The 15,126-nt window shown below is 31.7% G+C and overlaps 1 protein-coding gene across 3 annotated transcripts in view; it reads right to left on the bottom strand.

The window, feature by feature from the left end:
• The window catches only part of LOC127701144 (protein-glutamine gamma-glutamyltransferase K-like), a 90,038-nt gene that overhangs the window by 63,023 nt on the left and 11,889 nt on the right, over positions 1 to 15,126 (bottom strand). The window contains exon 3 of one of the 3 annotated variants that reach the window (XM_052204952.1): positions 554 to 586. The exons of the other annotated variants lie outside the window; for them this stretch is intronic. Coding sequence (XP_052060912.1) covers positions 554 to 586 — 33 coding nt within the window. The remainder of the gene's footprint in view (positions 1 to 553; positions 587 to 15,126) is intronic. 3 annotated transcript variants of the gene reach the window in all.

Genomic DNA, 15,126 nt, shown 5'->3' on the forward strand with positions numbered 1-15,126 from the left:
TGTGCAATATGCTGTTTTTGACCTACGAAAGGCTAAACACAGCAGTATTGGCGTGCAAACTGAGTAAATACAAATGTACATGTGGTCAAGTTTTAACGAATCAGAAATCCTTAAAATAATATTCGATTAATAATATTCAAATATATATATATAAAAAAAAAAAAATTCTATGGATCAATTATAGTTGACATAGTTTTTTTATTCACTGAGAAACTGACCTATCACTATTTAACATTCAGCCAATTGAACCATAGAAAATGAGGTATTTACACAAAACTACGATTACATCGACCAATATGGATTACCTATCTCTTATAATTTCCGAAACGTTAAGCAGCAGATTTTTATAAGTATAATTATATCACATTTGAGAACCATTTACTACAGGTCACACAAACAAACAAAAACTACCAACATTTGAAAATGAAAGCATATCCAAATATATATTTGAAACTTGCAGTAACGGTGCATGTATTTATTATATTTGCTATATTTGAATACATACATATTGAAAAGTTGAGACAATTCAGTTTCTTATGCATACTAAACTTACCTTCGTCCATGCGCGTTGGTTTAAACAAATAACCTGTCAATGAATCAAATTTTCGTTTTAATTTGACAAATTTGTAGTGTCTTTCAGAAAATACTTGATTCTTGTTGAAAGTTTATTAAATTTGGTTTAATTGCTACTGATTTACACCGATACTTAATCTGGGTGGTGATTATCATCTGATCGCATATTGGCAGATAAGAAAGCTGTATGTTTGTACTTCACAAACTTCGGAAAACATGGTATATTTATTAGTGAAATTGCGATCTGATCAAGCCCTTTTCGACTGGTTTTTCTAGTTTGTTCGTGTGTTTATACTGTTACACACTGTCCCAGGTTTGGGGAGTGTTGGGCGCCAGCAAACATGTTTAACCCCGCCACATTCTGTTCCAGATCAAGAGCCTGTAATCCGTTGCTTGTCGTTAACAACTGTATTTTAAAACACATGTTTGCTGTTTTGTACATAATCAGTCTGTTGCTTTCTCCTTTGAATTGATTAACATTTTTGGTTTTTGGGCTTTTTAAAGTTTGCTATGTGGTATGTTTTTTGAGCGTTGTTAGAGGCCACAAGGCGACTTATAGTTGCTAACATCTGCGTCATTTGGTCTATTATGGATAGTTGTGTCATACCAAATCTCCTTATTTTATATAGTTTTCAGTGACTGCGAGTACTGTAATGTCTATTGTCGTTTTGCAAGCTGTATGTGCTCAGTGCGGATCTGACGAGTCAAGCCCATTTCAACTCATTTTAAAAGATGTTCCAATGTTGTACTCTCACGCCACTGTCCCAGGTTAGGAAAGGGTTGCCCTTACAAAAAATGTTGTAACCTGCCATATTCTTTATGTATCTGTTCAAAGCAGGAGTATGAAGTCCAGTAGTTGTGTGTCGCCGTTGGCCAACACCCCCCCCCCCCCCCCCCCCCCCCCCAATTTAATTATTTTTTACATTTTCTTGTTCTCGTGCATATTTATAGCTTTCTATAATATTCGGGTTTCTTCAATGTATGCTATACGGTGACCTATAGTTGTTTACATCCTTCTATTTTGGTGTTTGGTGGACAGTTTTCATCGGCAATACTACTACATCTCCTTAGTTTTATATTGTCGTGAACAAGATAAAAAGTCTGGAAAGAGAGTCTGGACGGGGTTTACAGAATAGAGAATAATGGGCTAATACTACACTCATAAAAACGGGCTACAAAATAAAGAATTATAGACAATAATGAGCAAAAATATAGATTAAAGAAAAATGACAGAAAATTAAGGATTACAAAAATGAAGGGCCCCTTTCCAGACCACAAGGAAGGGTGTGTTTAGCAGTCAATCAATAATTACGTGATATCAAAAAGTACTGACTACGGTGTAATAATAAATACTGACTAACGTGGTATCAGAATAAAACTGCACACTTTTTAATCAAGCAATAAATGCAAATACAAAAATAATCATTTTCATTTTTATTAGATGTTATTCAGTACATAATATACTTAGGTAAAACAAAAGTAACGAACAAGCCTCTTTATTGTTATCAAGTAGCCCAAATTATCAGACGATTAAAAGATTGAAACGAGATATGTGTCTTTAGTATTTTCGATTTTCTTTGGATTTGTTTGCTTATTAACTTCTTTAATGCATTCAAGCACAATTGCACAAAATCTGCGATTGGTTTGTTCACAAATTATTTCTTCATATTCTAAAAATCTGCGATAGTTTCTGTAAATAAAAAAAAACTGTTTTACTACAAAATGTTTTGCAATAGGCTAAAGATGATACAAAACTTTCTTTTGGATAACATTAATTTTTCAGAACTCACATCAAGCTAAACAAACAAGAACCAAAATTTAATCAAATCACTGTTTTCATCAAATAATTTTACAATGAAGTTAACGTTATTTTGAAAGAAATCTTTCACATACAGTGGTTCTCATATTTTCTCTTTTCCAGTGTAAGCATATTGAAAAGCAATTTGGCAATTGATATTTGCATTTACTGAAAATCAAAGACAATATTGATTTCAATTGTGTATGCTTCTTATCAAATGAATTAATTTACAGTATTCAAACATTGAATTAAAGGTCTATTTTGCTTGTTCAATGTAATTAAGGAATTTTAAAAATTGGTTCTCTTATCATTGCAATTGATATACAAAAGCGTTGGTTGCAGTAAAATCTAATTATCCCTCTTTCTGCTGTTGATTCTAATTTAGATAGGCTTCAACCAATTAAATGTTCATTTAAGAGAAACGAAGATTAATCATGGTTGATTCTATAGTTGATTAGAAAAAATACCTGGCATTTGCAATATATTTAAGACTGATTTCTGTAAGTAATAAATAATATATAACTACATGTGCATATTTACTACTAGTATCTAAATTCATCCCGTCCAACACTTTCTTGTAAGCCAAAAAAGGCAGAAATGAAATTCCGTTGTCTTAATCATTTTATTTACCTATTTATAATATTTTTTTTTTTTTCAAAATGCCATACATGTAGTAATAGAATTAAATACAATAGTTTACTATATCATTATGGAGTTCTTTAATATGGCGGTAAACTGAGAAAAAAGATTCAATTTTGAGACGATCGCTAATATTCTACTATTAAAACTAAGTGAAGAACAATTATACATGGATGTGTACTGATTAATATTTGAGTCTTAGATACATGATTTTTTTTTATTAAGTGTTATCGGCTTTGAAATAGCTGTCAGTAACTGCGAGTACTCTCAGATCTGTACTTAGTGTCCTTTTGTTGTTAGGGGTGACGGATGAATAAATACCCTGCCACGTCCGGTCTGTGTTTATGTTTGATGTTTTTTCTGCTTTGTATCGATCTGATGAGTTAAGCCTTTTCCAACTAATTTTTATAGTTTGTTCTTATGTTGTGCTGTTACACCACTGTCCCAGGTTAGGGGGAGGGTTGAGCACTCACAAACATGTTTAACACCGACACATTCCGTATGTGCCTGTCCCAAGTCTGGAGCTTGTAGTTCAGTGGTTGTCGTTGGCTCATGTCTGTCATATTTGTTTTTCGTAAATTGTTTTGTTATAAATTAGGCCGTTAGTTTTCTCAATTGAAACTGTTTCATATTTTTCATGTCTGGGCCTTTTATAGCCGACTATCCGGTATGGGTTTTTCTCATTGTTGAAGGCCGTACGTTTGCCTATAATTACTTACATCCGCTTTATTTGAACTTTGGTGGATAGTTGTCTCATTGGCAATCATACCTCATCACCTTATTTTTATATGCACGCTTTATGGAAATCACATATACTAAGGTAATGTTCAATGGGATATACTCCCGGTCTCCTTTACAATACGCCAGAAGTTGAGATTGTATTTTCTGGATATCTTGTTCAATTTCAGAGTGACAATTTTCCTCTTTTTTTGAAAAAGAGAAGATACAAAGTGTGTAAACTCTAAAATCGAAGGAAAACTGACAACATCCTAGAAAAAAAAACGTGACAGACAAACAACATTCTTAAAATATACAAGAGGCTCTCAAGAGCCTGAATCGCTCACCTGTATTTTTTGCTTAAATCTTTCATCAATGATTATTTTTGCTTTTCAAAATATATTAATGAGTGGCTTAAAAATGCCATTTAAATGTTCTTTGTATCTGTCATATTTTCTTCAAAAACAAAAAAAAATGCATTTTACCCCTATGTTCCATTTTAGCCATGGTGGCTATGTTTCTTGATGTACAAGGAAATAAAATACAAAATTTATACTAGATACATATACTCTGAAACTCATTCAGCCCAAGTTTGGCTGAAATTGATTCAGCACTTTCAAAGGAAAAGATTTTTAAAGTAAGCAAACTAGATGAACAAATTGTGAAAAATTGTCTTTAAAGGGCAATAACTCCTGAAGGGGTCAATTGATAATTTTGGTCATATATAACTTATTTGTAACTCTTACTTTGCTGAACATTTTTTGCTGTTTACAGTTTATCTTTATCTATAATAATATTCAAGATAATAACCGAAAACTGCAAACTTTCCTTAAAATCATCAATTCAGGGGCAGTTACCTAAAAATCAGATACCGGATTTGGCTCAAAATTTCAGGGCAGGTAGACCTTGACCTAATGAATACTTTAACTTCTTGTCTGATTTGCTCTAAATGCTTTAGTTTTTGAGATAAAAGTCAAAAACTGCATTTTACCCTATGTTCTATTTTTAGCCATGGCGGCCAGGTTTGCAGAGGAAACAGAAAATAAAACACAAACTTTATTCTTGATAACCTTAGAATTATTCAGCTTAAATTTGGTTTAATTTGGTTCAGTAGTTTCAGAGAAGAAGATTTTTTAAAGTTAGAAAACATAAACAATTGTGTAAAATTGTCCTTAAAGGGCAATAACTCCTTAAGGGGTCAACTGACAATTTGGTCATATAAAACCTATTTGTAGATCTTATTTTGGTGAAAATTTTTGCTGTTTACAGTTTATCTTTATCTATAATAATATTGAAGATAATAACCAAAAACTGCAAGATTTCCTTAAATTACCAATTTAATGACAACAACCCAACAATGGGTTGTTAAATTCATCTGAAAATTTCAGGGCTGATACAACTTGACCTAATGAACATTTTTATCCTGTCAGATTTGCTCTAAATACTTTAGTTTTTGAGATATAAGCCAAAAACTGCATTTTACCCCTATGTTCTATTTTTAGCCATGACGGCCATGTTTTTTGATCAAACAAAAAAAAAAACACAAAATTTATTCTAGATACCCTAAGGATCATTCAGCTTAAGTTTGGTTGGAATTAGTTAATTAGTTTCAGAGGAGAAGATGTTTGAAATAATTTACACCGGACGGACGACGACGGACGCCAAGTGATGGCAAAAGCTCACATTTCCTTCGGAAAGGTGCGCTAAAAACACAACATGGAAACCATATATGAGACACGAACCCAAATAAAAAAAAATGAGGGTATAAGCAGGTGCTCTGGAAAAGTGCATATCTTAAAGCTTGCTACACTAGTGGCACTCGTCGTGTTGTTCGTAGTAAGTAATTGGCCTATTTAAAGGTCGCTACGGTGATATCGTAATTGAAAAGAGAGGATGGGCAAATTTACCCTTAAGAACCTTCGTTCAATAACTGCATTGTACATGTAAGCAGCAAATCTCTATGAAGAAAATAAAGATAGGAAACGCAAGGCCTGAAATATCGTACCAACTGGGAGTTACATACTCCAAATGAATACGAATACATTTTTAAACCAATCATCGGCCAATAAAGGGCATGTTACATATAATGATTATAAACAGACATAACAGAGAGGCGAAAGATTCACATATGGGACATTCAAACTCATAAGTCGAAAACAAAATGACAACAACATTGCAAAAAACGGAAAATAGAAACAAAAATGATACTGCTAATTTTTATTTAATCCTAACTAACTACAGCCGTTGTTCTCTTATAAAACTTATGCAGAAGCTACTGGAATGTTGCTACATAAAATGAAATTCCACAATAGGAAAACTTTTAATAATCTTTTTTACCATATAAACTAAATCTTATAAGTTTCACTGTCATTTTGTATATGTTAACCAAGACGTAACACATCTACCTAAATACATCTTTGGTATTTTTTATAATGGGATAAATGTGATAAAAGGTCACCGATGTCATTGAGAGAAAATAATCTGAATAGTGGTATGTTACACGATAATGATAGTTCCTTTTTCTTGAAACGGCCTTGTATGGGGTCTGCTTCATACAAATAAATGCAGAGTTCGACGAGATAAATAACACAGTTCTCAATAGAAAGCTGACTGTTTGCTGAAAATCACGTTCATCAAACGTCACTAATATTTTGTTGTTTTAATTTATTTGACTTTTGTGTCGTTCGATTGTTGTATTATTTGCGTATACCCACATCTCATTTTATTCGTAATTAAAATAAAATAAGCATATTGAAAATTTCTATTTCAAAAGAATGTTTGGTTTGAATCAGAGTGTATTACCTGCTGCTCTCAACTTTTGATGATAATATTATGTGATAACTACGTATGCATGTAATTTATTTTTGTTATAAACAATTTACCAGAACGATTTCTTACGAATTTGATAATAATAAATAGTGAGCGTCTTTGCGGAAAACGTTCCAAACATTGAAGAGTTCCATTTGTCAATGTTTGCAAGGGCAATGAATATTTTTCGCTAGATTGATTTCTAGCTGTAATGCATCGTCTTTATTAAACTGAGTAAATAAACTTTATAATTTTCTTTCTTATCAAACTATTTTCTTTTAATATTGTAATATTTCTAATAAGACTCGGAATAATGATCACATTGTAGTATTGTATACAATTCTGGCTACATGCAATTGCCTCAAGAAAGAAATTTATCTTCGTTATTAGGTTTTTATGTTGTGTAATTTATATCAATTCTTGTAAATAACATGCATTATTTGTCAAGATAAAGTAGGTTTCTAAATAGAAAATGTATTTTCGTTTAAGACTTCGAATATGCATTATTTTTATGCCTGAAATATTATATGCACAAAAGTAGAGGAAACAAGCGATAAATTTCTCTTTTTCTTTTCTTTACCTCACTTGGTTCTTTTTGTTGAATATCCAATTATCCTCTCTGTCTTCGCTCTTACACATAAACAGTGTTTCTACTAGGATTTATTAGCATTAATTGGACAAACATTCGAACCTGGATAACCAAGAAAGATGGGCTACTACCATACTAGACTAAAGAGAGGCGGAAGATACCAAATGGATATTCAAGGCAAACTCATAAGACGAAGACAAACTGACAAAGCCACGGCAAAAAACGACACTGAAAACTAAGGACAAAACTGCGCATCTGTTACAGTACAATTGGTACTGTTAATTTTTATTGTACACATGCGCTTACACGCACTAAACAAAGATGAAATTATATCATAATTTATGAATTTCAATCATCTTCGTTAGACAAAAAGGTTTCGATGTTATCAAACATGACATTTCTATAATCATTTGATAACTGAATGAAAATTATTTTTGATTTGACTGAGCTTTGGTATTGTTAACCATATCGGAAATTTGCTTAAAATATCTATTCTTCCCATTTTTCCTGTACGGCGTTAAACAAATTCTTTTTAGGGCAGTTCTATTGTAGAAGTTTAGCTGCACATGATTTATTAAATGTATGCATTGACCATAAGGTAACATTATATAACATGCACAAGATGAATTTTAAATATTTATCATAATTCATTGGGCCATCAAAGCGTATAAGATGAAAGCTTACTTGATAGTACTTACTTAAATATCTTTAGATTACCAATATAGTCGTCTGATCTATAATTTTAATGTTTGTGTCCTATTCCCGATTGTAAAGAGACCCTTACCCTGTCGACGCACCAGATCATGCGATTCCCTCAGATTTGGTTTGTGTCCTAGATTTGTCCCTTCTAAATCGATTTACGAAATTTGAACATTGGTAAACTACTGTCGCCTTAATTTAAAATAATATTTAATTAGACTTAGAAAACTGTACCAATGACATCGATACATTTTAATTGTATGCTAGTCAAAATGCATAAAAGAGTTTACCATTACACGGTTTTCTCAAATGTGCGAATTTACAAACTGATTTAGGTGATAGGTGATATTGGAGTCGGTTAAAATTTGATATTGTCTTCTCTTTTGATGTTGTTAATGCAAAAACATTCTGACGGATACGTTTGTCTTTGGTTTGTAACACACCGATATGGTTTAAATTTGTTGTAAAAAATATTTACCCATATATCTAAACAATAAATTTCATCAAGTATATGTTTACAAAGATCAGGAAATGTTCTTTCGATAAATTTACTTTTAATTAGATATTACTCTTTTGTAAACCACTGTTTACTATGTACTAAAACTGTTATACTTTGATCTCTCTGTGTATTTTCACAAAAAAGAAAGATGAAAGAAAATCTACAAAATCAAAGATTTGTAGAGACTAATAAAAATAATCTACTTAGGACAATGTCGATATTTGGCTGTAAGTCAAGGATATGAATCAGACATACCAGTATCTGTGGTTATATCTGAACATCAAGTTGACAGATGTCATCAACATAATTCTCCAACTTTCAATTATACAGCGATCGGGCATTACCTACAGAGCGGAAGTTCAAAGATTGGAAAGCATTTGTTCATTCTTTCAAGAAGCTCCTGCATGACAACGGTCTCGTATTGGTAAAGGAATGCAATAACGAGAAGAGGAGCACAGTTCGTTCCCAGAGGATTGCAGACTCTGTGTTCACAAGACGAAACAAAAAAGTTGTTAATCAAAACATTTATCCTGTTTATGATGTCAGTTTTAAGAGAGAAAAAAGCATACGTTATTATTCAGTCATAGCTAATGCAGTATTCATTGTATAAGAAATTTTAGGATAAGGATGTTGTCCATTTACAAATTTTCCCTTTACACCCCATTTTGATTGTATATATTTGATTTAATGTTTTCAATTATGGTAATATTGGGTTTTTTGGGGTTTTTTTTGCAAGTTATAAATGATGGTTATAATTCTATTTTTTGTTATAACCTTCGCATATTATACTGCAAGATTAAAACTATTATAACAGGTATCGGTGAATATATGGATAAATAAAATAGCACTTTGTAAATTTCGTACGCTTTTCTGGATTTACATTCACCGGGAACGCTCAAAACTAAACATTTGAAAGCCAGGTATGCATAAATATGTAGAAATGTTGGGATCTATACGACCAAAAGGAACCCAAAAAAGAATAGTTAAAATTTATCCAAGGTAAATTTCGCCTGAGAGTATGTGAACCTTAGTTTCTTAATAATTTCTTTGAAAAGGTTTATCGATGTCGACCTTCTAGTATTAATAAATGGCACCGTTTTGACCTTTCTCGGTATATTAAAGTAATTCCCGTTATATCCACCCTAGAATTGCAATTTCCCTAATTTGATTGAATCACACTCATTTCAGACAGTAGGAGGAGAAAACACGGACGTTTTGCTAATAACATAGCGTCCATTTTGTCCTTGGGAATTTTGACTTAATAAGAGAAGTGCTTACTAAGATTTAGTTCATCGATTTGTTTTAGCGGAAGTTCTTTAAGCGATATAAGTATAATTAATACCTTTGCATCAAAATGTACTTTAAAACAAACAAAAAAAATCTGTTGTTCTTAGATTGGCATTACTTGTGTAATATAGACAATCTGAATTGTAAATTTCTTGTACTTTTATCAAAGATCTATCTTCTTTTATTTTTCAAAAGTAAAACAACAAAAATACCGAACTCCAAGGAAAATTCAAAACGGAAAGTCCCTTATCAAATGGCAAAATCAAAAACTCAAACGCATCAAACGAATGGAAAACAACGTTCAATTTACTCTTTTTTTATCAACGTTCTTGATTTGTTTACTCTTTTCATTTCTTTCAATTCCCTTAGAAAAGTTGACCTTAGATGAACTTGACTACCCTTTTTATGTCCCTTTGGGCCATATAGCACCTCTCGTGTTCGTGTATTTTTACAATCATGAATTTAAAATTTTGGGGTTTGAGCTTTCCTGATGATGTTTATATCTGGAATGAAAACTGTAGATTTTCACGTGACTTCATCATATTAATGTATAAGCCGATTTTTGACTTTGAGTTACCCGATCAAAAACTACGAAAATTTGGACGAAACTTCCTCCTTTTTCTTTTGAAGTTCCTTTAGAAAAATAATCCGCATGATGGGAAATAATCATGCCGCTGAAAATCATTAAAGGTTAAAATTAATTTTGGACTGTATAGCGCCATTTTTATTATCTTGTGCGTGTTAAATTACTCACAAATGCCTATCCATGATTTATAACCTACATGTTTCAGAAACGGTGAATAAGTTTTGGCGGAAACCATCAGATTAATTTTATATTTCTTTTACAAATTGACAGTGCGGAAAATATTTCATATTCCTTTTCGATATAATAAATGTTCTACAGTTTCATTTATCTTTGGAGATATGCGTTCATGACGTAACATGGACTTTCGAAATTCATTTATCAATTAATAAGTTAAAATAGAAACTAATTTATCATTTTTATCAAACATAAAATGATTGAATAACTCGAACTGACTTTTGCAATAAAAGTAATTAATTTAGTTAGTGAAATATTATGATAAAAGGAAGCAATAAATTTTGAGTCAGTAAATACATGTACTTGCTAGAGATAAGCAAATGGGACAGTTTTTAAAAAGATAGCCAATCAATTCTGATTTGACTCAGGTGACATTATATATTGTACACAAAAGTAATAGAAGGAATCAATTGTTATAAATTGATTAAACCTAATTGTCTTCTTTTAAAGTAAATCATAGGGGCATATTGTTGCTAATCATATTAAATATACCAATAAATCCATTGTCAACATATTATTATGTATATATAATTCAGTGGATGTCATTGTTGCTAAATGTCATATTTGTTTTTCGTTTATTGTTTTGTACATAAATCAGGCTGTTTGTTTTCTCGTTTGAATTGTTTTACATTTGTCATTTCGGGGCCTTTTGGAGCTTGCTATGCGGTATGGACTTTGCTCATTGATAACGGTCGTACGGTGACCTACAGTTGCTCCAACATCATTTGGTCTCTGGTGAACAGTTGTCTCATTGCCAATCCTATCAAATCTTATTATTTGTAAATTAGTGGTTTAGTAACAAAAGGGTTTCTTCATTTTTATCATTAACTCCTTTTTCATAAATCCAAAGGGAACATAAATCTAAATATCCTAGGAGCATGACTCAATCTCTGACAAATTAACCTCTTATGATTGATCAAGAAAGATAACATCTGAAAGCTTCTTTGTTTTTATCAATCCTCCCTATATATAGTTTTAAAAAAAATCATTTCAATACTCTATTGGAGATTTGAATGCCAACATTATCATATCACAAATGAATATAATGACAGCCTAGACGATGTTGTACCTAGTAATTTCATAGCAGATTAGCAGATATTGTGCTTCAGTCAAGAAGTACTATAATTTTACAATTATATCACCGACAGTTATGGTGTCATGAATTAGAAATTCCTTCGTAATATTAGTTCCAGAGAGAACATGCATTCTGATATATAATACCCAATGGAACAAATATTACAGTTCTGTTCCGAACGGAATAAAGGGTATAAAATATTTGTTCCAACAGGAACAAATATCATGGCATTGTTTATAACAGGGAACTTCTGTTAGGCGGAACAAACATACGTTTAGAATGGGAATCAAATTATAGATTTAACCCTGCCGCATTTTTGCGCCTGTCCCAAGTCAGGAGCCTCTGGCCTTTATTAGTCTTGTATCATTTTTAATTTTAGTTTCTTGCGTATAATTTGGAGTTTAGTATGACGTCCATTATCACTGAACTAGTATACATATTTGTTTAGGGGCCAGCTGAAGGACGCCTCCGGGTACGGGAGTTTCTCGATGCATTGAAGACCCATTGGTGGCCCTCGGCTGTTGCCTGCTCTATGGTCGGGTTGTTGTCTCTTTGACACATTCCCCATTTCCATTCTCAATTTTATTGTGTTCTTCAGCTCAACTAATAATTTTAAATAGAAGAACTTTAACATTAGGAGATTCTAATGGAAAATTACATTTATTAATCATGATAAATTTCTATTGATGATTATCAAATTTTATTACTTGGCCAGTATCATGCATCTTACAGTTGATAAATTTGAACAGTATCAGACCATTGTCCAATAACAGCAAATATCATGTCTCAAGCAAATAAGCAGCCACCTGGAATCTTAAGCTATTAAACCAAGAGTTCCAAATGGTGAAGTTGAAGTCATCCCTTCGTAAATTTTACGGTCGCCATCACGAGTTGGTTGACCGTTATGGAATAACCGTTTCACAGATGATATCAGATATGTTCCTTATGTCGTAACTACAATACCCTTCCTTTTTCACGAATATGACTTACCGAATTAGACTATTTACCGGATTTGTAATAACATAAGCAACACGACGGGTACCACATGTGGAGCAGGATCTGCTTACCCTTCCGGAGCACCTGAGATCACCCCCAGTTTTTGGTTGGGTTCGTGTTGCTTAGTCCTTAGTTTTCTATGTTGTGTCATCTGTACTATTATTTGTCTGTTTGTCTTTTTTTTTTTGGCCATGGCGTTGTCAGTTTGTTTTCGATCTATGAGGTTGACTGTCCCTCTGGTATCTTTCGTCCCTCTTTTAAAAGCATCTTAAAAGAGCACACAATGAACATTCAAAATTATCGAAAATTGATTTTGAACTAATTATTTCCAAATTAGACAACATAGCAGAGATCACAGTTCATAATACTGGCGTATCCTGTATAAAACAGTAATACATTATGTCAAATATATTACCTTGTTATAAGATGCTACTTTCTTTTGGATAAAAAAAATAAACATAAGAAGAGTATATATAGGAAAGTAAAAATTAAACTAAGAAAACGAGTATGAGATGTAAAATTAATTCAGAGTTTTAAAACACCAGAAAACAAAATGAAAAAGAACCGTGCAATTAAGATTTGAAATCTTGTCCAAAAGAGAAAAATGATACATTTGTGAGGAAAAAAGATAGCCACATTAGAAATAAAATGCTGTCGAAGCTCTTAAAATCAAAATATACTGTATGATGATAATTTGGAAACTGTTGGAAAAAAAAATACTCAAGTTAATAAAGAGAGGCGAAAGATACCAAAGAGACATTCAAACTCATAATTCGAAAATAAAATGACAAAGACATGGCAAAAAAAAAAAAAGAAATCGACCAAAAGACAAACAACAGTACACAAAACACGACATTGAAAACTAAATATCTAAAAATAACGCGACTATCGAAGACCCGGGGATTTAAACTATACAATTTAAACAGTTTTTGCTGCCTGATACCAATTATTGTCAGATTAACCTATTATGTCTGTTTGGATTGCTTAACTAATTTTGTCAATAAAACGGAACTATAAACAACTGTCATAGAAGTAGGAGGTTTAACTAGCTATAAAACCAGGTTTAACCCACCATTTTCTTTGAAAAATGAATGTACCAAGTCATATGGTGATTGTATATCTTTTCCACTTGTTCCGTTGATTAATAGCATTTAATTTTGTCAGTTTTTATGGATTTCCCCTTTTTGAATTTGCCTTGGAGCGGTATTTTTGTTATACTTTTTTGAACATTTAAAAAAACATCTTATGATACTTCTCTTAACAAAACTTTTGAGTTCAGCGCATGTATTGATAATGAATGTTTAAATAACTTTAACAAAAATTAAATGTAAAGATAACGAAGGAGGGCGGTTCTTGAAAAGTTGAAAATCTCTTGTATGATGAATGTATGTGAAAAATTATTATTTAACTTATTACTTTTTAATGGTATGCATCCTTTTGTGGAGAGAAAATTGTATTAAACCTTTATTTAAAGGGTGATATTTTAATAACCAACAAACTCCCTTAACGTCCTTTCTAGCTGTTTAGGGAACATTCTCTCCAGAGTTCTATATAATCATTTGAAATGATATTAAGGATCATATTAGAATATTCGACATGACCAGATAAGTTCAAACGAAATGTAGAACAATAGTAATCATATTCTAATATTAAACCTATCATTGATAAAGCTTTCAAATAATAAAAAAAAGTATATGACTCTGTCCGTTACATTGACTTTAATAAGCTTTAGACTCTATAAACAGAAATCCTGTATCGATCGTTTTAAATAAAGCACAAAGGGTCTTTTTTTAATTTTAAAAGATAAGCATCAAGAAATTCTATTTGCAGTTAAAGTTCCTGATTGTATTACTGAAATGTTCACTTCTATAGTTCAATCTTTAAAAAATACCTGTCAGGAATATGACATTCGCTTGATGTATTCGAGCGTTTAAATATTTGTCATGTGTTATGGACTTCCCCTTTTTGTTGTAGTTCGGTATTTTTGTTAATTCAAGTTTTTAAAAGACAAAGGCAATGACCATTGAATAAAAGTGATAAGAAAATTGAATATTTTTGTCAATGAATGAGCTGAACATTGCACAGATAACAAATATTAAGGAAAACTATTTAAGCCATCTGGGATATTCACGAGTGCTGAACAATCTTCTTTGAAGAAAAGCCTTAAAGGCACTATTTTATATAAAGAAAATTCTGTATTCTGATAACACAGATGTTTTTTTTCCCCAATTGAAACTTTTTAATTCTTGTGTTAGTCTAATTATGCTTTATTGTGGTGAGAGATGGTTAATTAATATTATGAAGATCAACAAAACACAATCGAATCACAATATCCGCCAATTAAACCAATAAAACATCAAATCAAATTTGCCAAAAAATCTACTTGGAGTTTATTTGAAAGCGGTCAATATTATTAATCCCCATATGGAATTTACTGACCCCATATATATCGTATTAGGTCACTTGCACACTGTGTAACGAATTTACCTTATCGACTATTTTAACATTTAATGGCCTATCAAAGTGATCAAGTCTTCAATATTAAGAACATATAAACTTACATTGTTCTATACAAATACAAATGCCAACAATATACAACTTGTTAGCTTTAATGTGTTTTTTTGGC

The sequence above is a fragment of the Mytilus californianus genome, unplaced genomic scaffold (genome assembly GCF_021869535.1).
Source record: "Mytilus californianus isolate M0D057914Y unplaced genomic scaffold, xbMytCali1.0.p SCAF_5, whole genome shotgun sequence".
Lineage (NCBI taxonomy): Eukaryota > Metazoa > Mollusca > Bivalvia > Mytilida > Mytilidae > Mytilus > Mytilus californianus.